Source organism: Mytilus trossulus, chromosome 11 (assembly GCF_036588685.1).
Source record: "Mytilus trossulus isolate FHL-02 chromosome 11, PNRI_Mtr1.1.1.hap1, whole genome shotgun sequence".
Lineage (NCBI taxonomy): Eukaryota > Metazoa > Mollusca > Bivalvia > Mytilida > Mytilidae > Mytilus > Mytilus trossulus.
In genome coordinates this window covers 50,320,365-50,346,570 of record NC_086383.1, presented here as the reverse complement: position 1 = coordinate 50,346,570, position 26,206 = coordinate 50,320,365, and the positions used below count along the sequence as shown (strand labels likewise).

The 26,206-nt window shown below is 32.3% G+C and overlaps 1 protein-coding gene across 2 annotated transcripts; it reads left to right on the top strand.

Moving 5' to 3' along the window:
• Positions 1-1,884: 1,884 nt before the first annotated feature.
• LOC134691284 (uncharacterized) lies at positions 1,885-24,625 on the top strand. 2 transcript variants are annotated; one of them, XM_063551722.1, is made up of 8 exons: positions 1,885-2,004; positions 2,269-2,502; positions 7,317-7,953; positions 8,914-8,944; positions 14,106-14,314; positions 15,566-15,860; positions 19,545-19,611; positions 21,627-24,625. In XM_063551722.1, the coding sequence occupies exons 3-8, from the start codon at positions 7,327-7,329 to the stop codon at positions 22,204-22,206; spliced, it is 1,809 nt and encodes a 602-aa protein (XP_063407792.1). In that variant the 5' UTR covers positions 1,885-2,004; positions 2,269-2,502; positions 7,317-7,326; the 3' UTR covers positions 22,207-24,625. The 2 variants fall into 2 exon arrangements, with proteins under 2 accessions (XP_063407792.1, XP_063407791.1); XM_063551721.1 differs by having other exon boundaries at positions 1,891-2,004; positions 2,333-2,502.
• The last annotated feature ends 1,581 nt before the right edge of the window (positions 24,626-26,206 follow it).

The following is a 26,206-nucleotide window of genomic DNA, read 5'->3' as shown; positions in this document are numbered from 1 at the left end:
ATGTCATAAAATTTTGTTCCAACACCTATACATTTAAGTTTATAAAAAAGGTGGAGATGTGAAACTGAATCAAATGCACGCTTAAAATCTACAAAGCATGCATACAGAGGATCAAGATGGTTTTTTTTGGGGTAAGACATTCAATATTTTAGAATGGGAAACGTATACTTTGAATTCCCTTTATCCTGGGTTGGAAACCCACCATTTCTAATATTGCATGTTAAACCCTGATAACTGAGACAGAAGGATAAGACAAATAAAAAATATAGATATAGGAACATTGGGTGTGAGTGCCAATGAGACGACAACTCTCCATCCAAATAATAATTTATAAAAGCAAACCACTATAGGTCAATGTACGGCCTTCAACGCAGAGCATTGGTGCACACCAAACAACAAACTAAACAGGGCCCCAAAATTACTAGTGTAAAACCATTCAAACGGGAAAACCAATGACTATGAATGTTTTTATGCCAAATAGGGAGGTTTTTTCCCCCGTTTGAATGGTTGTCTCATTGGCACTCACACCACATCTTTCTATATCTATAGGCTTTATTTTGCTCAGTATGCTCAAAAGCATGTAAGGAACAAAAGTCCTTTAAAGTAAATTTTGTTTTAAACTATTCCTATATTGACTCTTGAGCTGCTTATGAAATGCATTGTCGGGTTCAGTTCTTTTGAGAACGAAACAAAATTAAATTTTTTTTAGCAAAGAAAGGCTCAATATGATCTATTTCATATTCCAAAATAGGAAGCTCATTTTTACTCTGCAAGTCTAAATATATCTTATGAAAGGGACAAAATAACTTTAATGCAATTTTATGCAATGTACATTGACCTTATACCTGCAAACTAGCAGCTCTGCTCTGATAGGTAGATGTAATGAAAAAAAAATAGAGCTGTTAAAATTTGTTTCATTTTGTAGCTCAATATCTAATCAAATACTCAACATAAGATGCTGAAATTTGCTATGCAAGTGTAAAAATGTCTAAGAAATTGGAAAAAATAATGCAATATGTGATTGTGTAGCCTATATTCAACAGTATAGCTGCAAAATAGCATCTCTACTCTGATTGGTAAATAATTGACAAACAAGATGGACGGGGTGAAATAACTTCAATATTTGACTAACCTCTAGATCTTGACAAATAGAGTTGATACTTGCTATGCAAACGTAAATATAAAAAAGGAAAGGAACTCGATCAAGTTACAGCGTCTTTTAACACCAAAAATGCAAGTTTAGATGCAAAAAATAAAAGGCCAAACCATGGCTGTATAATCAGTTCGTTGATTGTGGCCAGTATCTGGCAGAAGCAGAAGCAGCAGAAGGCCCTTCTCTATGGAAGTCGCCATTTTGTTTATGAAAAGGGCTGGTTTATATGTTATAATTCACGTGAAATACACATCAAAAGACGCCCTACTTTCATCTGAAAACGTAAATATTATCTAAAACTTGAAATCAAATAATTTTGTACAAGTAAATGCAACTAGAATAAATAATTTCAATGCAACTTGACAGGTCATACCACCTCGGCATCAGCATCATGGGCAGCATCTCGCATCTATGATCACTTACAACGATGTTTATATGCGTGTTATGTTGTTTTTGTAGTGAAATATCATTAAATACCATTAAATAACTACTAATAAATATGTTTTTAATTATTCATATAATGTTTTATACTTACAAATTGATGAAGAAATTTCGAAGCGGCGTTTCCCGCAGAAGCTTTTTTGCAGATCTCGTGTTTTCTCGCGATTCGCGATACTTCTCGGATGTTATCAAGGCGGTATCGGGAGTTTCCTATCCTAACTATTACATGTGCGATGTGCGATAACATAAGTATGCTAATTTATGCATTTCCATATAAGGTAGTGGTCCTGGTTTAAGTAGGTCAAATATTTCTTTGTTGTGGCACGTTAAACGTGGATTTTGATTTACATTGACAGACTATAAGTTCAATCTAGTTATCGATAAAGAAACTCGGAAATAGTAAATAATTGGTATGAAAATTTTCTTATCTTTTCATCTTAGATTTGTTCATGTTGTTATTTGTGAATCTTGTCAGAGACTATAAATACATGTCTCTGATCTTGTTAATCATTTTAATATTTAAATATGAAAATCATAGTGTGTAAATAAAAAATCCTTTATCTAACATGTTTAAAGTGAAAAGTTTTTATATGTATTTGTCTAATCTTTAACATGTTTAAATTTAGTCACTCTTAATTAAACAAACTACGTTGTAGCTTGTTGTACATTTTCAGAAAATTGCATGTGTAAATAACAAATTAGGTCAAGACAACCCGAGTCAATTACACTTTACTACAGAGTTCGACTCGTAACGGGAAGAAGAAGAAGAAGAAGAAGAAGAAGAAGAACCATTCCCTTGTTGTGTTATATTTTTGTGTATGGACGTTAAACGTGATTTTAGTTTTAAAACATTGAGGAAAAGTTCAACCCATTCATCGACAAAGGAACTCGAAAAAGGGACAAACTTGGTATGATACATTCTTTTTTAATCTCAGATTTGTAATATTTTATTCTTCATGTTCTTGTTTATATTTGTGTGGTTTAATTCAAACAAAGCATTTTTTCTCCAATATAATACAAAATGGTAGCGTAAAAATATAGGAAAAGTATAAATAAGTTTTAAATACAATTATATTTTTATTTAATTAAATGAAAATCATAATGTTATATTTTACATTGGAATTAGTGTGTCATTCCTTTTTTAATAAATATGAACACAGGTACATTTACACATGTTACATAATTTTTTCAATTTGTAATCCGAATCCGATCATGTACAATATCGTAAGTAGAATTTTTACAAGTAGGTCAAAAGAACTACCTCATTCTACAAAATAGTATCAAACTAGGATGTATACTTCAAACAAAAGACCAAATTAAAAACTATAAACAATAGAACAATAGAAACGTAACTCTTCAACCAATTTCATTGGTTTACTTTAGGAAACAACTTGATATAAAACAGATGAGAAACATGTGTAATATTTGTTGAAGGACAATGATCCGTTGATCAGAAGTCTTATTTGAAATATAAAAGCAAATTCACACAGCAAAATCTCAACAAGAATAATGCAGTAAAGGATGTTTGCTACTCATTTTCAATATAACAAGCTACTAAAAAGACTGTTATAAATTGATAGTATATAAATAACAGAATTGAAATAGCTGAACCAGAGAATATATATACGGAGATTGGCAACTTATCAGTACGGCTATTAACCAGCGGTCAACTTCACGCGTGTGCACGAGATTTCTCGAGAGTAGAAAATTCGGCAAACAATCCGCCATATTGATAATTTACAAACTGCTTTAACGTACAGAAAACAACCAAATTATAATAAAATACAATCTATATCAACACAATTCAGTTAAGAATAACTTAAATTTATGTAGAGGCATAGTTTATTTGTAATTTTAAGCTTTCTTTAGTAATAGTTAATAAAATAATAGGCGAATTTATATCGCGATTCAAGAAGCCCAAATTTTAGATTCTGTGCTCGATAAGGCACCCGACTTTTGGAACAAAAATAAATAAAACTAAGCAATAGTTTGAGGTTGTGCTTGTTTAAACAATGACATATAAGGTTTATAAAACGGTTTCTTCTATTATAGTTTGACTAGGATAATCCTGAATAAAATGATCGTTGGATAACAAAACTACTTGGCCTCAAAATGGCTTCTCGATGTCGCTATTTAGCACAATTTCGTCCTATAGAATTCTCATTCTGAATGAAATGTCACCTTAAAACATTGTTTATATATATAGCATTCTTGATATCTTACATTGTGACAAATACATTGTGTGTATTCAATATATATAAATCATGGTTATTTTACTCCTGTCCCTTTTTATTCACCTTTAATTTAACACATCTGCAATTGCTTTATAAAAGATCCCGGAATCATATCAGGTATGCTAAATTACTAAACACATGCTAATGTTCTTGTTGTTAATCTCCATTGATTCAGATTTTAATGTTGGTAATTAAAAATCTTGATCATGGCAATAAAACTGTTTATAATTTGACACCTATTAATAAGTAAACATACTGTAAGGTACATGAAGTAAAGATCAAACATGTTAGGTTATCAGTAGCTGTGTGATTCTTCCTCTTAATAAGTTAGTAACTCATGTAATTAAACCCTTGGACATGCAGAAAGATCACCTGTTGTTAACAAATTGATGAAGTCTTTCTAGATTAATTATTAACATCATAAACAAGGTAGTGTGAACCCCTGGTATTAAAACTTGAAACTTTTAATCACAGTGTAAAGTAGCCCAACATATCTTGTCACGTTGTTATGCATTATAAATGTATATTATTTTTTTTTGAAGAAGGAAATATCTTTTTGCAATTGCAGAGACATATATCATGTATATGCACCACGAAGCCATTTAAATTCAGTACCATTTAGCCACTTTGACATTTTGTTTTCATAACAATTATTCAATCTTGGCGGAATTGATGATTCTTAAAGTTTTTTCTTAGGGAAGTATTACAAAATTAACATAGCATGCATGGACAGGACCAAAAAAAATAACATTTTCGCCTAAATTACCTTTCAGTTGTTTTCAATGTTGTCTTGAAGTGTTTCCACGAAACCCAGAGATAGATTTCAGAATCTTGTCACAGTCAGGACATTTGTAACCATCAGTAGCAGTAACATCTGCACTTAAACTCTTGTCAATTTCCTTGACCTTTTTTTGGGGGGGGGGGGGGGGGGGGGGGGGGTTGCACACATGTCGCTTGAACAAAGTCGTCGTCACTATCTACAATTGGGTCAGTGTCTGTGTATTCCCCTAACAATATATCTAAATCTAAATCGTCGTCCCATGATAAAAAATCTGTCTTGGACATCGTGAATTTCATATCACAACAACCACCAAGCATCAATTTTAATATAGATATAAATATTGAGATGAAACTGTCAATTTTAAAAGGGGAAATTTCGCTTGCTGACATCTTCGACATTACAGTTATTTCCTGTAAAGGTAATAATTTTCCACATACACACCTAATCATGGGACCCCCTAATTAACAGACCGATTAATGCTACATGTAAACAGTGTCATATTATTATTCAACTGCGAATTTGTTTACAGTACAAGATTTTAATTCTGAAAGTCTTTGTCCTGGTCCTTAATACAAAGAAAAACAACAGGGTGTTCCGAGTGATTATTATCGGTTGTCTAGACTACCGCTAATCTCGTTATCATATTATTAGAGGATGCTGGGTACGAGTTTACACGCGTGAAGTCAGCGAGATTTCCAAGTCGCTAATCTCTTTAGTATACATGTCTCTGGCTGAACATATGAAAGGTTGTGCTTTTTTCGAGATATGGTCCAGTGAAAATTTGGCGGGATAATTTTCTTTAGACTTTTTAAACATTTAACATTGTATTGGCATCCGTTTTCTTAAAAAAATCATGAAAAAATTACAAGACTTTTATAGCATTTTTGAATATGGCTTTTTAAACTATGAAAAAAGTATGAGAGTATGTAGGATTTTTTTTAATGGCACTGCATGGATAATAACATAGGATTCTGAAATTCAATGTGTTAACATAATGCGAATCCTTTGTTTATTATTCATCATATCCATACGCATGTGAAACTCCCAGAAAACTCGGTTTTTTTATTTAGATATTTTTTTTTTTCGATCTTTAAATGAATGCAGTCTTTTTATGAATAAAACAGTTTAAAAGTTACATCTCTGCAGCTTAGAAAATGAAAATATCTATTTTTCTGTGTAAATTTTTTTTACTTTTTTTTAAAACATCATATACATGTGTTTGTCTGTCTTGGTATTTCGACATGTGTTTGTTCATTTCCATTCATTTACGTTCGAATACTGTAAGTTTGTATTTAGTGAGTGACTGCAAATTCAACAGTATTACATCTTACAATTTTGAAGTATATTTTACTGGTCTTACCATGTATTATATACGGAGAATAATAGAGAGCTACATATGTTTTCTTTTATAGTATTGACTTGAATGTGTTCTAGCAACCTTATATTTTAAATCAATACCATCTTCTGGGAATAGGTGTCATATATTCAAGAGTTTCCATATGCATGAGATATATTTTGATTTTCAATATTGTATTATCGGCCAAAGTATGTAAGGGCTACACCAAGGTCTGCATCCTTATTGATCTTAGAGGGAAACACATCTGTATTATATATTATTATATACATCGTTTTTTGGTTTTACTGCTTTAGGTTGGTACACTGGGGCCGTGTCAATGAAAGTATCGTAGGATATGTCCTAAGATAGGTCTTAGGACATTATTTAGGATGGTCTTAGGACGTGTCTGAGACATGTCTTAGGATGTAAAACAAAGCTGTCTTAGGACTGTCATAACAACGATGGTCCTAGGACCATCCTAACACATTTATATAATTGAAAATATATGTAGAGATTTGTATGACAAAGATTGAATTGTATTTTAGAACCTATATGTAAAGAGAGGGAGGATGATTGACGCTAATATAGAAAACAATTAACGCAAAATAAAAGTTAAAGTTTTTACGGAATACTAATAAATACGTTATTAAATATGATAAAAGATACAAATGAATTTAATACGAAAACAAAAGTAAATGTTTACAAAACTTTGTGATATCCGTGCTGCAATTTTAGTACATAAACTAGTTTTGTCCTTAGGTCCACTCGATTTCATTACATATATCTAATCTAAAAAAAAAAAGTAAACTTTTCCCCATATTTGAATTATTTAAAATATGTTGCTTATGATGATAGTATTGTTCAGGCTCCAAAAAAAAGCAATACGAAATAATTTAATATGATACAATTAAATCTTTAACAAACATTTAACATTTTTTTTTATTAGTTTTATCTTATGATAGTTTAATATTGTATTAGTATTTTTAGTATTGAGTTTATGCCATATTTATTGTTTTTATTACGTTTTAGGACGATGTAACCTTTAGGACTATCCTAAGACACCTATTTGTATATCCTAACTTTAGGACCAAATTTAGGACATATCTTATTTTAGGAGACGTTCGTTAACCCGACTTAGGACTAAGACCATCCTAGGACATGTCTTAGTCCTAGGACAGCACCGTTGACACGGCCCTAGGTTTTTATTTTCTGGTAATGAGTGAAGGAAATCACATTGTTTTTTCACACGAATTATCTTTAATGAAATTATGTTATGATGTAGACGAAACGCTCATCTGTCGTACTAAATTAGAATCCTGGTATCTTTGGTAACTAATTATACATTTTATATCTTTTTAAAATATATTATAGAACTTAAATCATGTCAGCAACTGGATCAGTCCGTGGATTTACCGAGTTCGACGACCTTTGCCGCGGCCATCAAGGTTACTCGTACAACCTTGCAGCCTTGTTCGAATTATGTGATCATGACGAATTGAATCGACATAGGCATGCAGTTTCTTTTTTGGAAGCTTTGAAAAGACTAAAACTAAAAATAGTAGATTCTTTTAGTGATTTGCATATACAGACTAAACGAAAAGTGACCGATTATACAATTGGTAAGACATTTGTAAAACAAAAAATAGGGGCTTCCTTTAACCCTATGAAACCGAATACGTGGTCTCTTGGAGGAGGAATAAATGGTAGATGGCATGATTACAAGAAGGATGATTATGACGGTTTAATTGTGTTGGCATGCATTGAAAGGGATCTTATTCCGCAGAATATCAAAGAATGCTACAAGAGGGCAATTCAGAAAACAATCGCAATGAATCAGCAAAATTATGCTCTTGCCCTGGAGCAGGCTTTGATACAATATTATGCATTAATCAAACCAGACGAAAGAATGCGCAATCAATCCTTCGATATCGGCAATTTATCAAAGGAAATATACAAGGGAGGAATTGTGTATGTAGCGTATAAACTTGAGCCAGAACCTTCTTATTCAGTAAGTATGTGCTTCCCAAGTTTTGAGTAGACGTAAAATAAAGTTTCATTTTAATCCACGTAAACAACACGTACATCAAAATTAAACAGTGAAATACATAAAAAAGTGGAAAACGAAAAAACAAGAAAAATATAAAAAAAACATTGTTCAGAAAAATCCATCTTTTATCTACTTCATCTCATGCAGCAACCGTTCATATGATGCTTCGTCTGTGAAAAAGACAAATATCAGTACAAATAAAAAAATAATATGAGAAGTTGATAATCGAACATAAAGTTACTAAAAAAACGCGTAAAAAAGTATATACTAAAAGCATATGAAAGTTGCATAACTAACTAAGTTTTAGTCTACAAAACTTTTAAGCTATCCGATACTCCATGATCTTTAAAATATAATCATTTGAAAATGAATAAAAAGCAATATGATATTTCTGTTAGTGACACAACAACTTTACGTTACAAAAGTACCAACAAAAGATCTAACGATCAGTGCAATATTCATGTTATTATTGCATTTAACTTTAATTTCTCGTTATCTGCGTTTTCAGTAACGTTTTGTCTACATCATGCATATAACCGGACAAAAGTGTTTTAAATAAATATTTCTTTGTCCGACACACGCACACATGTTTTATTCAGATTAACAGTGGTATTTTTTTTATTCACACACATTGCACTACTGCTGTTAACAATTTACTTCACTAGTCCAGCATGCCATGATGGTCCCCGTTTTTTAAGAAGAAATCCGGATGTTACTCTCTGAAGAGCATCATCATATTCGACAATAATAACTTACATCTAAATAATATCATATAGTATCATTATCAACCATGAACTAAACATATATATATGAAAATACACAAATATGTATCATCTAGCGTGTTTGGTAAAAACTGTTTCTGGAAACAGTGGTCAGTTTGAAAAGGCAAACTACCATTTAATCTAGTTTTTTACATTTCAGGATGATGAATTGGAAGCACCTGCTAATTCAGGTATGTTGTTTTTGCGTGTCATGTATTATTCTTTAGGTTTCAAATTGATATTTATATCATATATCTTACTCATAAATATTTTAGTAATATGTTCAGCAACTTCACATTTTCATGCTTACAGTAAGAAAATAAAACTGTCTTGAAAAGTCAAAATCAGAAGTTATTAGTCGAAGATTGACTGACAAATTCATCACAAAAACTACTAATGATTACAACATTCTACACAATGCTACATACAAAACAAAAACCCCACAAGAAAATCGGGCTTAATCTTTGTAACTTCGGATTGGTCGGCCGAAAATTTTTGAAATGTGTGGGAGTTTCTGATGGAGCAATTTAAAAAAAAAAGCGTCGGACGCACTATACATTTTTAAAGTGTTATTTTCATTTTATTAGTATAGGAAAGGAAGCAAAACGCTGACAACATAAAGAAACAAAAACAAATAACAAAAAACAAAAAAAAAACAAAGAAAAAACAAACGTTCATCTTGAAATGAGTATTGCGTTAATCCAAAAGAGGAAGTTTTTGTTTAATTACTTTTGTTTTCTCTTTTTTCATTAAGATTTCATGAGTTCCTTTAATAAATCATGGCAAACTGGATGATTTATCCTTTTTGTTTCTATTTAATAAATTCTGCATGGCACTCATTTAATATTAAAATGATGAACTTTTAATAGTGTATTCCATTTGTTTTGACTCTGTTATATTCTTTACTATACCATGTACGTACCTTCGTTTTATGTAATTCACTTCTCGAAATCGATGCTTTAATACCTTGCAATTTATTGAGAAACTTTATAATATTTATGGTGTGAACAAACGTTGACTGAACCTCATTCTATTGTCAGTCATTCAAAATATGGATTCTAACGACATATACATCACTTATATTATTTAGCACATACTTACAACTTTTCGTCCAATCAAATTGCTTGAATTTGTCTTCTAACTTTCATAGTACATACTTTGTCGTGTACTAAGTAACTACGCATGAATGACCACAAGGGTAAGATTTCATTGTATCGTAATCAAGATATTGAAATACAAATTGCTACTGGCCATTTTGAAAAAAAATGATGTGTTCCAAATTAAACTAAATAGTTAGTAATTAGCTTTCAAATTAATTTTTAAACATCCCACTATTTAATCTTTGGATCAAAAAATGTTTTTGACAATTAAAAGTTTCTTTCAATTAAATAAAGAGTACAAATATACATTTTAGTTCATTATAACTTGATTAGAGTACAATGCCATCCAAAATTGTAATCATTTATTTTATCGTCCATGTAATTACTTTGTACACGAAAAAAGAGTGAACCATGAAACCTTGTAAAGGGAAATAAAAGCAATTTGATAAATTTCGTCATGAATGGAATGATTATTGGTTGCTTAATGTCCAGTGACAGATATTTCATACATGTAAACTATTCACTAGACTACCTATGGGTACATACCAGGGGCAGATCCATTCATTTGTAAAGGGGTTCCAAACCAAAATAAAGGGGCAGGGGTTCAACTGTATGTTCTGATTCAAAGCATTGATCACCCCCCAAATAAGCCTTTTCCACCACCCTCTTTTGGGATCTGCCACTACAAACTATCTATATGTTTTGGGATGTATCATGTATAGTAAAACACAGCTTTATACAAATATACCAATAAACATACTTACACCAGCAACTACAATCTGTCATTCTGAACTCAATTTCTTTCAGTGATGATAGTGAGTAGATTTACAAAACTATGTAAATGAGCTACAGATAGTCAGCCAAAACATATCAATAGACTAATTACAGGATTACTCAAGTTGGAAATATGTGCTAAATTGGATATTGTATAGAAAGGTATATACTATGAAAATAAGAGTTTGGGGCAAAGCCCCGCGCTCTAATTTTCATAGTATATACATTTCTATACAATAACCGAGACATATTTGTGAAGTTGTTCTCACCAAATAATGAAAACTAAGACCCCGTTCACACTAACATTTTTTTTATCGATCTAATCTGAATCGATCTAATTAAAACCAGTTAGCGTTCACATTTTCTTTAATCATAACGATCTCTATCGGTCTAATCTGAACCACTGCGTTCACACTACAATTAAAAACGCAATCGATCTAACCTTTTTGCCCATAAAACTGTAAACACTGTGTATTTATAGAAATGATTTATCAAATGCATGTGTTGATACACTGAAACACACACTTGGGGAAAAAAATTGGATAAAGTTATTGTTTCTCTTGAATCACAATTTAAAATTTTGATACTGGTGTTATTGCAGTTTTCCGTTTAATATTGAAAAAAAAATCATTGTAGCAACGAAGTTATACAACATGACACCAACAATACTGCTATTTTCGATTCAATCGTACTAATTTAAACCGATCTATGCGTTCACATCTAAAGTAAGGTCGGTTTACTTTAGATCGATTGAAGATCGATTCAATGTGTTCACATTAGCCCTTAAAACGATCTAAAGAGAACCGGTCTAGTTTAAATCGATAAAAATGTCCCTGTGTGAACGGGGTCAAAAAAGAGTGAAGAGAGGGGTACCTATCAAGTGCGAAACGGAAGAAAATTGGAACGAATCGAACGATCGACGTAATACAAAATGAAATGTACTGAAAATATTATGTATAAAATTAAGCAAGAGTCAAATAGTAAAATTAATGTAAGCGGTTAAATTCATTCACAATGTAAGATTTTGCATCTATTGCAAAGATAGAGGAGGTACCTACTAGGTGTTTTTTTTAATGTACAACTTAAGATTGATACATTAAGTTGGAAAAGCATCAGTAAGGAGTCGAAGTAAGCTAAAAGTATTGCCAAGTTATGAAGCTTGTTATCGAGACTATAACATACCCGCGAATTCGCAGGTTTGTACCAGAGTTTAAAAACATACGCTTTATTTTTAGCCTAGATTTTTAGAAATCATATTGTTGTTTGGTGAAATCAAGCTTATAATAAGGTGCACAGTTATGTCCAATAACGAAGTCCATGAATAGCCATTAATACATATAACATACACATTATTTTAAACTGCATACCGGGGTTTGTATGTGATAGTTGCCGCAGTACATTTAGTTCTACCTAAGTCCTTGTAAAATTAACCTGGCTACAAGCTTAAGCCTGGCTACAAACTATTATTTTATATTACTCTTAAATTCAGAGCGTGTATCAGTGTAAAATATATAATTATCAACAATATTCCTACTTTCGAGGTTAATACAATTATCATTGCGACACCATGGCCTCATTTTCTTTCTGTACCAATTTTTAGAACTAATATCAATGATATACCGCAATATATAATCGTTATGTAATCGATAAGAAATAAAGACAACACGTTAAAAGATCCAGTCTCATCTGTGGATTCTCTTTATGAACGACCAAAAGCCGAATAGTTTATAAGAACTGCAATATAGCTGATTAAGAGTTAAGCTTCGGTCACACCTTACCGGATAGCACGAACGGACGCCTAACGGATGAAAATAAAAGTTGTCCGTTGACAAAATTGTTATCTGTTGGGAGTCCGTTGATGTACTGGCCGAATAAAACGGACGCGTAACGGATGCATAACGGACACACAACGGATATGCAACGTACGAGAAACGAAAACGAACTGGACAGAACGGATGTCGAACGTACATCCAACGGACGAGTACCGCATAAAACGGACACATACCGGAAGCGTACCGGATAAAACGGATGAACATGATACACGGAAAAATCGCATGAATATTCAAAAAGTTTCTGTGTAACTGGCTTTGGTTTGGTCTTCAGAATTCCGCCAACGGGCAGTGTCTGGCCTGAATAAGAGCTGCTTGATTGTGAAGACGTGCTTATACTCTAGGATCGATTATGAATAATAAGAATTCACGAACCTTAAGAAATCTGACATACCAATAATTGGCATTTCTAACGCGAAATTTCCAATTGGCATTTATCCGTTTTAGATCCGTTCATCATACTTTTTATCCGTTACACATCCGGTATGAGTCCGTTTCTCATCCGTTTTATCCGTTGAACGTCGGGTAGAAGTCCGTTGGTGAATTTATCTTCCAGACCTCCAACGGATGTATAACGGACACGTAACGAATACAAAACGGAAATGAAATGAACGAGTACCGTACAAAAAGGACGCTTAACGGACGTTCAACGGACATTTTATCCGTTGGACGTCCGTTTAAAGTTTTGAACATGCTCAAAGTTTTCCACCGGACAGAACGGACGTCAACGGATAAAACGTACGCTTAACGGACATGCAACGAATATGGACGGACGTCTAACGGATAAGAACGGACGTTTAAAGAACATGAACGGATTGAAAAAAAATGTCCGTTAGGCGTCCGTTCGAGCTATCCGGTAAGTGTGACGGAGGCTTTAAAGATATATTTAACAAAAAGTGTTAATAATGTCATCTGCCGACATGATTGCAGATAAAAAAAAGTCGTAAATAGAATAAGATTAAAACAAATATGAGGGAATACACGTGTATTTAATAACTTTATGCCTTTACGTACAGTAAAACAATATATTAATACACAACCCTAACATACTTTTTGGCTTAATGCGAGTTGATTATTTTTCACTGCTGCTCCTAAATGATGAGCGTTTGAAATACACCAGAACTGTGTATGTTTAAAAATTCTCTTGCTTAATTTCTGCATACCATTAAAAGAGTAACAAATAACATTGTTTGTAGCAAATCATATAAGACATCTGGGTATATTACTTTTATTTTTAAAATTCATTAATAAAAGTTTGTCTAAATACTCGAGTTATGGTCATTTGTCAAAGTTACGACCATCTTGTGTCCGTTACGACCAACATCCAAAATACTTTAGTTGAAGTTACGACCATTACACATTTAAAGTTATGACCATCATGCTCAAATTTTTGAATGATTTTATCTATTAAATTTGGTTTCAATATCAATGCACTCACGATAAGTGTATATGCAACAAGCGGTTTGGCTCAAATGAACCTTTTACTGCACAAAAATCGGAAAAAAACTTTATCTCTAGAGTTTTCTGCCATCCCGGATGGTAGTTACGACCATGCGCTTACCACCAGTGATACATGTAATGCAATTATTAGGCATTGCCAACAAAACGCCAAATATCATTTGTTATTTCTTTGCATATAATTTTACCAGTTCCGGCCACCAATGTTAAACAAGCAGCAATTGATCATCTAAATCTCCTGTTAAAGGAAAACGGATTATATTTCTGCTGTGATATTTCAAATGATGGGAACTCGTTTTTCCAAGCATGCAGCGATCAGCTGAGTCGTCTTGAGTTAGCTAAGATGGATCATTTACAACTCCGGCAACTTATTATTCCACAACTGAAAGATGTGTCTGATGTAAGTTTACAAACTTTTCTTTCACATTTCGTCTTTTTGTATTTTGTTTAAGAGTGCATATATATATACATATATTGAATAATTTACTATTTTTGCATACGAAAAAAAAAACAAAACTGACACAATGAAAAGTATGTTGATTTGTTTATTGTTTGATTGACGGTTCCTTGCCAAAATAGCAAAAATGCTACATTATTTCGAGCTAGGTATTAATCCTATTTTTGTCATTTGTTCATTCTGATATTTGTAATGGCAACTGCTGTTTTTGACAAAGATATGCCACATTGTTTCGAGCTAGATAGTAATCCTATTTTTGTCATTTGTTCATTTTAACATTTGTAATGGAAACTGCTGTTTTTGACAAAGATATGCTACATTGTTTCGAGCTAGATAGTAATCCTATTTTTGTCATTTGTTCATTTTAATATTTGTAATGGCAACTGCTGTTTTTGACAAAGGTATGCTACATTGTTTCGAGCTAGATAGTAATCCTATTTTTGCATTTGTTCATTTTAATATTTAAAATGGCAACTGCTGTTTTTGATAAAGAAAATTGCGAAAATAATTTACCATCAATTTAAATTTGCAGTCGGGGGTTAATGGAGTTCGCCAAAAAAAAAAAAAACACACCTTAAAATCTTACAAGTTTGAGCTTTCTAAAAAGATGTGGACTACTTCGCTCTATTTTGTTTTTAGTTAATATGTGTGCATGTGGTTGTTATTTTAGTATTGGAAATGTATTGATTTTAGATATTGATTGGAATAAAATGGATGTCAATTTGATCACTTTACTTGTTGAAAATCAAAACAATTACAAATAGGTGTGCCTAGATTGGCAGAAGTTATAAAATACAGATAAAGCAGTTTTGTTAACGTTGTATAGAAAAATTGTTTAGAATAAAAAATCGTGCATATTGCAGATCAACAAAGCAAATAAACTCGTATTAATAATTGATATTTCATTATTGAATTTAATATATGCATATTAAACGAACATGAATTAATGTCAGTTGATCGAACTAAAATACACATATTAAAATTGAATACAAAGACATGCCTAAATCTAGCGTTGAATTTTGATTAAATCTTGTATTGACGATTACATGTGCTAGCAGTGTTAGAAAGTTGAGGTTTTCTTGCCAGTCATTTAATATCATTTTCATTTTTGCTTTTCATCACAACATTGCTAAACACTGATGAAAAGATTGATACATTTACACATAATATATTTATATGAAAAAAATATTCTAGGAAAAGAAAGAATCTATCAATTTAGCCAACGAAAGTTGGGAAACATATTTGACAACAATTGAAAAGGAGGGAACAGTTGTCGGGGATATTGTTGTGGAAAGAATGGCAAAGTTTTGGCGCAGAAAAATTGTTATCTACTCTCGTTCTGATCCCGATGAAATAACAGAAGAATTTGTAAACGAAGAAGATGGGGTAAATGGACCTCCACTCTTACTTGCAAAAGAAAAACTATACTATCAGAGTTTAAAAAGGGGTGATGGTAACGTAGAGGTTAAAGGAGAATCAACAATCCTAAGTGAGTACATCAACTACGTTTGACTATGTATGACATAGAATTTGATAAAGCAAAATTTTATGTTGCATTTTTTCTCCTATATAATATTCAAATAACTATGATTTCATTAACTTTCATAACGTTAAATAATTAACGAGCGAAAGAACAACACATTAATTCACGAATGGACAAAGCGCATTAGTAGATTATTAATATTCTTTGCTCAAGAGTTTAATATTCTTGGTTAGTTGTGTAACGGTTTGTCTCAATCTTCGCTAACGCATAAATTTTGCAACAACATTTTACATCAAAGGTTTTGACAAATAAGATTTTTTTTCTGTGCTCATGAAAGTTTTGAGGAATAAATATAGGAATAAGGAGATGTGGCATGATTGCCAATGAACAACTATCCACCAAATTTTAAATGAAGAAAGGATGCAAGCAATTATAGGCTACCGTACCACCTTTTGCAAAGAACAAAATCCAACATATCGTATCGTCGACTGTAAAAGGCACCGACATGGAGGATATGGAAACACAAATTAATTGAGAAAAACTAACGGGCTAATTTATAACAAAACAATTTACCAAAAAACAAATATGAAAGACATGAACCAACGACAAACCACCGAACTACACGCTCGTGACTGTGACAGACACATACACAATATTGCGGGTTTAAACTAGATTGCTGGCGCGAAACCCTCTCCCCTAACCAGGGACAGTTGTATAAAAAAGAAGATGTGGTATGATTGCCAATGAGACAACTATCCACAAAAGACCAAAATGACACAGACAACAGTACGACATAAGAACAAACGATAAAAATCAATTGAAAGGGGCTAAAACCATGAGATCAATACAAAACAAAAAACACCTAACGAAAACACTGCCCGGACGTGGCAGCGTATCTTTATGTTACAGAGAATTTGTAGAATGAGGAATTATGTAATGCATAATCACCGGTAGCTGAAGTAATTATATATAATTACTTAAATTTTCAGGAATTATGCATAATCACTAGAACAAATGTCAGGTAATAAACATAATAATTGAAATGAAGAGACAATAAATAAAATTAAAATATTTCATTTAAACATCTTTAGAAATATAACTATCAAATCTTAAACACAATACTGTAAACCAACTTATGTTCGCGGATACTTTTTTTCGCGTTTTACCCTTTCTTGACCACCTTGCAGCTATTTAATTTCGCGATTTTCTGATTTACTTGATTAAGTTTAATATGGAAAGATCCAAGGTTTACATATTCGCGACGATTTATATTCGCGTTATTTTCTACTCGCAAAAGTCGCGAAAATAAATCGCTCGCGAAAATAAGTTGGTTTACAGTAGTTTAATACATATCATTTATTTTTACAAACTGCATCAAAATTTGGATGACATCTTCTATAAAGGTTTTTTTTCTTTCATTTTTAAGATAATTATTTTCTTTTGTTTATTTATTTTGCCCATTATTCTCTATTTTGTATATTTTAGTACACTATTATTCGTCATTCTGATTTCTTTTGTCTATTTTTGTCTATTCTTTAATTTTTTAATCCATTATTTTGCACTGTTTGCCCATAATTCTCTGTTATCTCATAATAAACACTTCTATTACTTATGTATAATCTGAGAGTTATTAAATGTTTTGTAGTCAGTCATTATCCTTTTCATTCCTTTTATTAACGATGGCCATTATGTTTTTGGGGTCTCCTTTTCAACGATCACACTGCGGCCTCCACCAAAATTGTGTTCAATCTATCAAGAATTTGTTCAGTTCAGTTTGTGTTCCTAGACGTTAAGTTGCATATCTTTGCCTAGCTTGAATTCCTTGTTCGTTAACTATCCCCCTATTTGTTTTACAGCAAATTACATGATCTGTGCATTTATTCGCTTGTGAGTTTAAAAATGTGGTTTAACACAGTTAAATAGAATATCACCAGAAAAAACTGTTCACTCTTAATAAAATCAGATTTGATAAATGGTCTGGAATAAAAACTGACCACCATAAAGAGGTTATTTTATATTATTTGATTTATTTGTCTGTATTGGAAATACTTAAACAAACAGATAATCTTTGTTTTATTGATAATACCTGAAACCGATTTAGGGAATTTGTAAAATACGTATTAAAATTTTCAGTGATTATTTAAAATCACTGGACTTTTTCAGAGACTATATATAATCACAAATGATTTTAGTGATTAAGCAAAATCCCTGAAAAACCAGGGATTCTACATTATCCCTGATTACACAAATTCACTGTTACCTAAAATCCCACAACAAAACAGACACTAAGATTGGGTGCATCACTTATAACCCAGGGAACTTGAACCTAAGGAGGTTAGCTTAACAAGAAGATATATTTCATATCTTGATATGGACGACTTCAAACCTGAATTATATGACATATGTGATGACTTCAACTTTCCAGTTGTCAATTTCCTATTTCTCAGTAGTAATTAATATATCCTCGGCTCAATAACATATCTCATTTTATACATTACGCTCACTCATGTCCATACTTAACGGACTTTATTAGCAGGGGAATTCTATTTATACAAAAACTACTTACACAGAGTTTTGAAGAAGAACGTCTGAAATCGACACTTCATACATTCGAGGGTTTCCGCTACGAATTAGTTGACTGAAACGATATGTCTATGTCTCATTTCACTAACGGCATGTTTTCAAAGTCTTGGATATTAAGGTACTTTTACCAATCATCTTAAGTGTATAATTACCGATTGAGTCCTTTTTCTGATTTATACATTATTTGGAATGAGTGTGGACTTACCATGACTTGCAGTACATGCATAGCAGGAAACAGTTTCCTTGTCGATTCTCCCGGTCCCACTCCTGTTGAAGTTCATGCAAATCCCTCAGTATTTGTTTGTTACCTTGATTTGATGAGATTCGAAAAATATATTTTGCAACTTTTGATTTTCAATGCTCTTCAACTTTGTATTTGATTTGGCCTTCTGACTATTTTGATTTGAGAGTCACCAATGAGTCTTTTGTAGACAAATCGCGAGTCTGATGTACTTGGTCACAAGCTAAATGGTTTCTTTGGTGAACATTTTTTTTGACGTCCAACTGCCTTTAAAACTTTTTTAAATTTAATGTGAAATTGTAAGCTTGTTTTCATGAAGCACATGGTATATACATGTGTCGTTACTTTTGTACGTGTTACAATAGTGATAAAATGCATGTAATTATTCACACTACAATAAAATATAAGAAAAATTCCTCTTTTGAGGACTACTTTGCAAATATAAAAAAGAATGCCATCTATGCAGATTTACGGTATATTCTATAAAAAAAATTCCTATTCATAATGACTTTTTTTCACAATCTTATTAGACGATCATCAATGAAATAATAGGTAACTCGGTTGATAATAGTACTGCCTCTGCATGGAAACTTTAAAATAGATATTGGAATTTTAGCAAGACTATTTACACCAAACCACCAACATTTTATGCTCTCTTTTACACAACGTTACCTATTGAAAGTGGCTTTAACATCATGCCACTGAAAGAGTTGGTGCATGTTTGGACTATCTATAAACGTTACCTTTCTATTCTATTGAATGCAGTAATTAGTAGATTATAAGTGTATTATTTGTTTTTAAATATCCATTGCAAGTTCAGTTTATTTGGTGTAATGACTTAAGTGTGTCTTTTTTTTTTCTCACAGAAAGACCTGCACCTACAGAAGCAGCGGTGGCAAATCCATCATCACCTTTAAAGAAACAAAAGAAAAAGTATGTATTTCACAAACCTTGATAGACCATTAATCTTTCATAGTTGATATTCTTCGCTTCTTCTTTAATGTCTACATATTACAGTAGCGATAACGTATACGTTGTCCACTTTCCCCTGCAGGGTTACGATTTCGTCCTATTTCTCGCAACCGAACAAAGGGCTATGTCTTACTTCAATAAAAAAAAATGCTGTTTTTCCAATAAAACTGAATTAATGACTATAGGAGAGAGGAGAAATATACGAAAGGGACATTCAAATACATTAATCGAAAACAAACTGACAATACAATGGAAAAAAAATAAACTTCCAAATGACAAATATTTCACATATTTTATTGTTTAAAAAGACAAATAGATAAGACGATTAGACATAACTGTTTTCAATTTAGTCACATATCCGTCGTCATCTGTGAAACAGATATTTTTAACGGTCATAAACTGAAAAAAAAAAAAATTCCGAACATTCTTTATAAAGTCGATAACTCCGATTTGCACTGGTTTACGGTTATATACAACTGACTGGATGGTCACAAGTTTAATAATTGTTCTGTGGTCGTAGGTCATGATTAGGGTGGGGAGTGTTATAAACACACATATCTTCAGTCTATACATCCATTTGATACTTTCATTGTTAAGGATTGTACTGTTGATAACGTATACGTCATTTGGTCATTGGCGGGAAGAGCGGTCTCATTTGCACATTGACACATTGTTGTCAACATATTGAAGTTCTATGAGACTGAGAGGTTTAGCAAGCTTTAAAACTAAGGGTAGTCCATCTTTTTTTACATCAGGAAATACCTGTACCAAGTCAGGAATATAACAGTTGGACGTTTCGTTTTGAATTTTCTTTGGAGTTTGGTATTTTTGTTTTTTTACTTTTTGCTATCATACCACATCTTCATATTTTATATGGAAAACAAACGTAGACCGCATAATATTTTTGCAAGTAATTGTACTCTTTATTATTCTTTCATGCATTTTAAATTAATAAAATTCATGTTTGGCGTAGTTTTGCCGATTTGATGTCAATAAATGGCTGTATTAACAGGTTTCATGTATACTTATATTAAACAGTATAATATTCAGTTTACGTCTATAGATTCAATATTTAATTCTCTCAAGTAGAAACAGGATCAGATTATTATTTCTCCTTTACTTGATTGTTTTAAGTAATGATAAGAAATCCAAGGTGATGTCAACACATTATAATTAACTACAATTAAACAATCAACTTAAAGTATAGTTCTTTGATTTCATACTCTTATGAAATCCAAGAACTATATTTTAATTATATTGCTTTAAAAAGTTTAGAAGAACTATTCCTTTCATATAATGGATTAAAGACTTCATTGATTCAAGACCGGATGACACTAAGAACTTTAATAGCACTTGATTTAGAAGAATGAGAGAATAAATTAAAAGGATTTTATAATAATTAATTTTTAAATTTGTAGTTTTATGAAACATTTGTAAGACTATTTACACTACAATTAAATACAACGAATATTTTAAGGATGTTCGCTACTCTGTTTCAAAATAACAAGCTTTTTTAAAAGACTGTTATAAATTGGTAGTTTATAAATAACAGAACTAAAAACGCAGAAAAAAATGAAGGGTCCGTGTCCTTGTTTTCGAGGAGTAAGCCATTGGAAATTTGGCGGGAAATGATTCTCTCTCAGATTTTTCATCAATTTATCATAAGTACCTTTTTTCCTTCAAAAACTATGAAAATATAACAAGGATTTTATAAGATTTTTATATATGGGTTTTTTAAATTATATGTTATGAAATTATGAAAAGAAAAGTAGGGGTTAGCGGGCAATTGTTTTTATTGCAATACATGGATAAAACCAGAGAATTCCGAATATCTGACAAAAATTCGAGAGCAAAAGGAGCAAACATCCTTAAGTGTTCACAGGCTTTGTAGGTCAAACAGTTTTATAGAAATATTAAGCACTTGAGTAAACGGTATTGCAATGAAGCTGATACACTCGTACCTTAATATTTTGCAGAACGCTCGTAGATGAACATAAGATATCGACTTCAACACCATCAGGTGACAACGAAACAAAAACGGAACCAAAAGTTCAATTCATCCCACGACAGAAAATTGACGATGGGGCTCAGATAACTGGTGGCAGAAACCCTTCAAATACTTCATCATCAAAAAGTCTGTCTAAACCGAAAATAAATATGTCTGCAGATGAAAACACCTCATCATCACAAAGTCCATCTAAACCGAAAATACAAATGTCTGCGAATGAAAATACTGCTACGTCAAAAGCTCCTTCTAAACCTAAATTAAATATGTCTACAGATGAGAAGAAGTTAATTCTGAAGACTTATATAAAACAAGAAGTAAAAACCGACTGGGACAAACTTAGAGAAACTGTGTATTTACATCGTCATGAATGTTTACCACGAACAACATTTGAGCATTACGAGAAAACCCTTACCCCTGCCAGCTTAAAGCAGAGAATCAAATCGTTTATCCAATCTGTGATGAGAGGTAAGAAAGAAAACGAGAAAGATCTTGAGGTGATATACCTTATCTCAAAGATGAATGAACAAACCTTGAACAAGTTATCATAGCAACAATAACGTTTAGGTTTAGTCAATATACTAGCTAAATGTAATTTTCAATCTTTTATAGATTGTATTCAAATAACATTTTAGTTTGAAAGTTATTTTATATATATTTTTTTTATCAATTTCAAAAAGAAAATTGTGTTTTTTTTCCATTTTACAGATCATTTTCTTTTGTACATTTTATATAAACTTGTTACATTGGCTGCAATTGATCACAGTGATTTCTGAGTAAAAACAAACCATTTTCAGTCATCTGACGTCAATCAACATTTGGTGCTTTCAAGACATCGGATATGACGTTGCAAGAAAATGAATTGGGAATTAGTAGAAAAAGATATGGTTCCTTTTATTTTATACTTTGTTTCCATTAATCAGCAAATGGTCAATGTAATGAAAGAAACAACTAATTGAATAATTCAAATTTATAAAAATATTCAACTTGTGACCGAACAACACTGATAACTTACTCATAATGAAACGTGCATTCAGGAATCGGTGTCAATTTTGGTCAACCGTTAGAGATTTCCAATATGTGTATACCTTAATTAGATTTTCTATAAATATATGCCTTTGTCATAAATTTCAGAAATCAGTTATTCAATTTTATTTATCAAATTCGACAGGACGCCATAACTTGATGAGCAAGGTGGAGTTCGATGATCTATGATGAAGTGTAATGATTTAATATACAAGTTATTATCTTTAACATTTATAAGTTTATAAGCTCTGAGAAAAATAACGCAAAATCGTGCATCCTGGGAGTTTCCCGGACTCTTTTTGACATTAAAAAGCTATTTTTTCTCCACAAAATTCTGGTCTCGAAGCAAAAACATAGATTGATTATAGTTTAAGACTTTTACATTTTATGGACAACATTAAAAGACCGATATGTAGAATAGAGCAAAAATCGTAATTCTCAAAATCATTAATACCGGATCTGTCTGTCTGTTCTCATCTTGTATTGTTCTTTGACTTTGGTGATTTTTTATGACTAGATTTAAACAGAGTGACAGTGTAGTATTATACTTAAGTCGACACTAGGGACCATCTTGGTAAAAATTATACTTTTTTTTTTTTATTGTTGAAGAACCCTCCAGCAACGTTGACCATTGATCATTAGTATTTTTTCTATGGATTGACTTTGTGTGTGGTTTCGTGCACATTAACACAATATTCCTTTATTTTCTGGTTAAAGGTCTGAACATGACTTAATACAAGTTTAACCTTTCAATGTTAAAGGTCATATGGCAATACATTATTGTTTTTTTTCCTCAAATTATTTGATATCGGGAAATTGGTGACCTTACTTTAATTTAAACCATGTCAGCTATCTAGTTTTGTCCAAGAGGGGACCCACTGACTGCCTAAGACTAAGAGGGGACCCACCCCAGTTATGCTTCAGTAATTCCCTAGATAAACAACCACAAATTTTTCCCACAAAAGGGGGGCGTGCCCCCTGAAAAACCCTCTAAATCTGCCTCTGAGATTCCCTTATTTTTTTTTACAAAACACCGCTGTATCGCAAATATTGAAATTTTATAAAAAAGGAGATGTGGTATGATATGAATGCCAATGAGACAACTATCCACCAAAGACCAAAATGACACAAACATAAACAATTATAGGTCACCGTACGGCCTTCAACAATGAGCAAAGCCCACACCGCATAAAGTCATCTATAAAAGGCCCCGATAAGACAATTTAAAACAATTCAAGCGAGAAAACTAACGGCCTTATTTATGTAAAAAAATTAACAAAACACAAATATGTAACACATAAACAAACGTCAACCACTGAATTACAGGCTCCTGACTTGGGACAGGCACATAAATAAATAATGTGGCGGGGTTAAACGTGTTAGTTGATTGTTTCGAAGAGATTCCAATTAGTTTTTAAAAAATGAAGCAAAACGTATAATGATCTTAAGCTCGGGATCACAAAATATGTATTGTTTATATTTTTGATTTAGTAGATTGCTTATGTTTTATTCCTGTAGCAAGTGCAAACATATTTTATTTTTATAGTTAATATAATCTGTAGACAGCCTTATTAAAAATTGCTTTGATCAAAATGAGTTACTTTCTTTACCTGAGATCTCCCCCAGTTTTTGGTGGGGTTCGTGTTGCTTAGTCTTTAGTTTTCTATGGTGTGTCTTGTGTACTATTATTTATTTGTTTGTCTTTTTAATTTTTTAGCCATGGCATTGTCAGATTATTTTCTATCTATGAGTATGACTGTCCCTCTGGTATCTTTCGCCCCTTTTTAAATAAAGTTGTTTTTATTATTATCATTTTATTGTACGCTAAAGAGCGATAGTCGGTGCTCAGTAAAATATACAAATGCCTTGCCGTCACCTATTGTAAAAATCGCTGACAAATGGATTTGTATATAAAAAAAGCCTCCATGAAGAGGAGTAATTGATTGCTTTGGTTGTTTTAAATTAAAGCTATACATTCCACTCTATGATGGTGATATTACTACATTTGTAACATTGATATAAAGAAATCACACAAATCTTCACAAGAGACCAAAATGACACAAAAATTAACAACTGTAGGTCACCGTACGGACTCCAACAATAAGCAAATCCCATACCGCATAGTCGACTATAAAAGGCCCCATAATGACAAATGTAAAACAATTCAAATGAGAAAACTAACGGCCTAGTTTATGTACAAAAAAAATATCGAAAAACAAATATGTAACAAATCAACAAACGAAGGCTCCTGACTTGGGACAGGCACATACCTACCTAATGTGGCGAGTTTAAACATGTTAGCAAGATCCCAAGCTTCATGCTAAAATGGCACAGTGGTTCAACGGTACAACATAAGAACAAACTATAAAAATAGGCTGAAAAAGTCTTAACTCATCAGATGGATACAAATAGAAATACATCTAACAAATACCAGAGTGGATGTGGCCGGGTACTTGTATACCCCAACAACAAAAAGACACTAATTACAGCTCTGAGAGTTCTCGCAGTTACCGACATCTAATCAATAACAACAAGAAAAATTGATGAATCTTAGACTAAAGTTAAGATACCAAGATACAGGTACCGACTGCTTGTAGATAAATGAATGACACATGTATATAACAATAACATTTAGTTTGCTTTTAATTTACGGAAAACTGAATCAATATTAATACCAATTGACTATTAGTGCCGATGGTTCATTTGGTGAAATTTAAAGCAAAATACGACAAAAGAATTTTCTGAATTGGCCCTACGATTTACTCATATACTTGGTCCACCTCAGATACTCAAGACGGACAACGAGAATGAATTTAAAATGCAGATATGTGTGTTATGATGGATGCAATTAAGCAAGACAAAATGACCAGTCGTCTCTACATGAGGGTCTCTACATGAAGTAATCTATTTTTGTGTTCTTAAATTTTTAGGCCATTTTCTCTATTATTCAAACGAGAAAAACAACGTCCTGATTTTTATACAAACAATAAACGAAAGACAAATATGAAACAAGCACCAATTACAGGTTGATGGATTGAGATAGGTTCATAATATTTACTTCTTACTGCAGTGTTACCATTACACGTTTTTAGCTCACCTGGCCCGAAGGGCCAAGTGAGCTTTTCTCATCACTTGGCGTCCGGCGTCCGTCGTCCGTCGTCGTCCGTCGTCGTCCGTCGTCCGTCGTCGTCGTCGTCCGTCGTCGTTAACTTTTACAAAAATCTTCTCCTCTGAAACTACTGGGCCAAATCAAACCAAACTTGGCCACAATCATCATTGGGGTATCTAGTTTAAAAAATGTGTGGCGTGACCCGGTCAACCAACCAAGATGGCCGCCACGGCTAAAAATAGAACATAGGGGTAAAATGCAGTTTTTGGCTTATAACTCAAAAACCAAAGCATTTAGAGCAAATCTGACACGAGGTAAAAATGTTTATCAGGTCAAGATCTATCTGCCCTGAAATTTTCAGATGAATCGGTCAATCGGTTGTTGGGTTGCTGCCCCTGAATTGGTAATTTTGAAGA

Bases quoted from the DNA above. Each gene is read 5' to 3' on its own strand.
- LOC134691284 (XM_063551722.1), top strand. From the start codon at position 7,327: ATGTCAGCAACTGGATCAGTCCGTGGATTTACCGAGTTCGACGACCTT. The intron at 15,861-19,544 runs GTGAGTACATCA...TTTTTCTCACAG, and splicing joins AGGAGAATCAACAATCCTAA to AAAGACCTGCACCTACAGAA. The intron at 19,612-21,626 runs GTATGTATTTCA...AATATTTTGCAG, and splicing joins TTAAAGAAACAAAAGAAAAA to AACGCTCGTAGATGAACATA.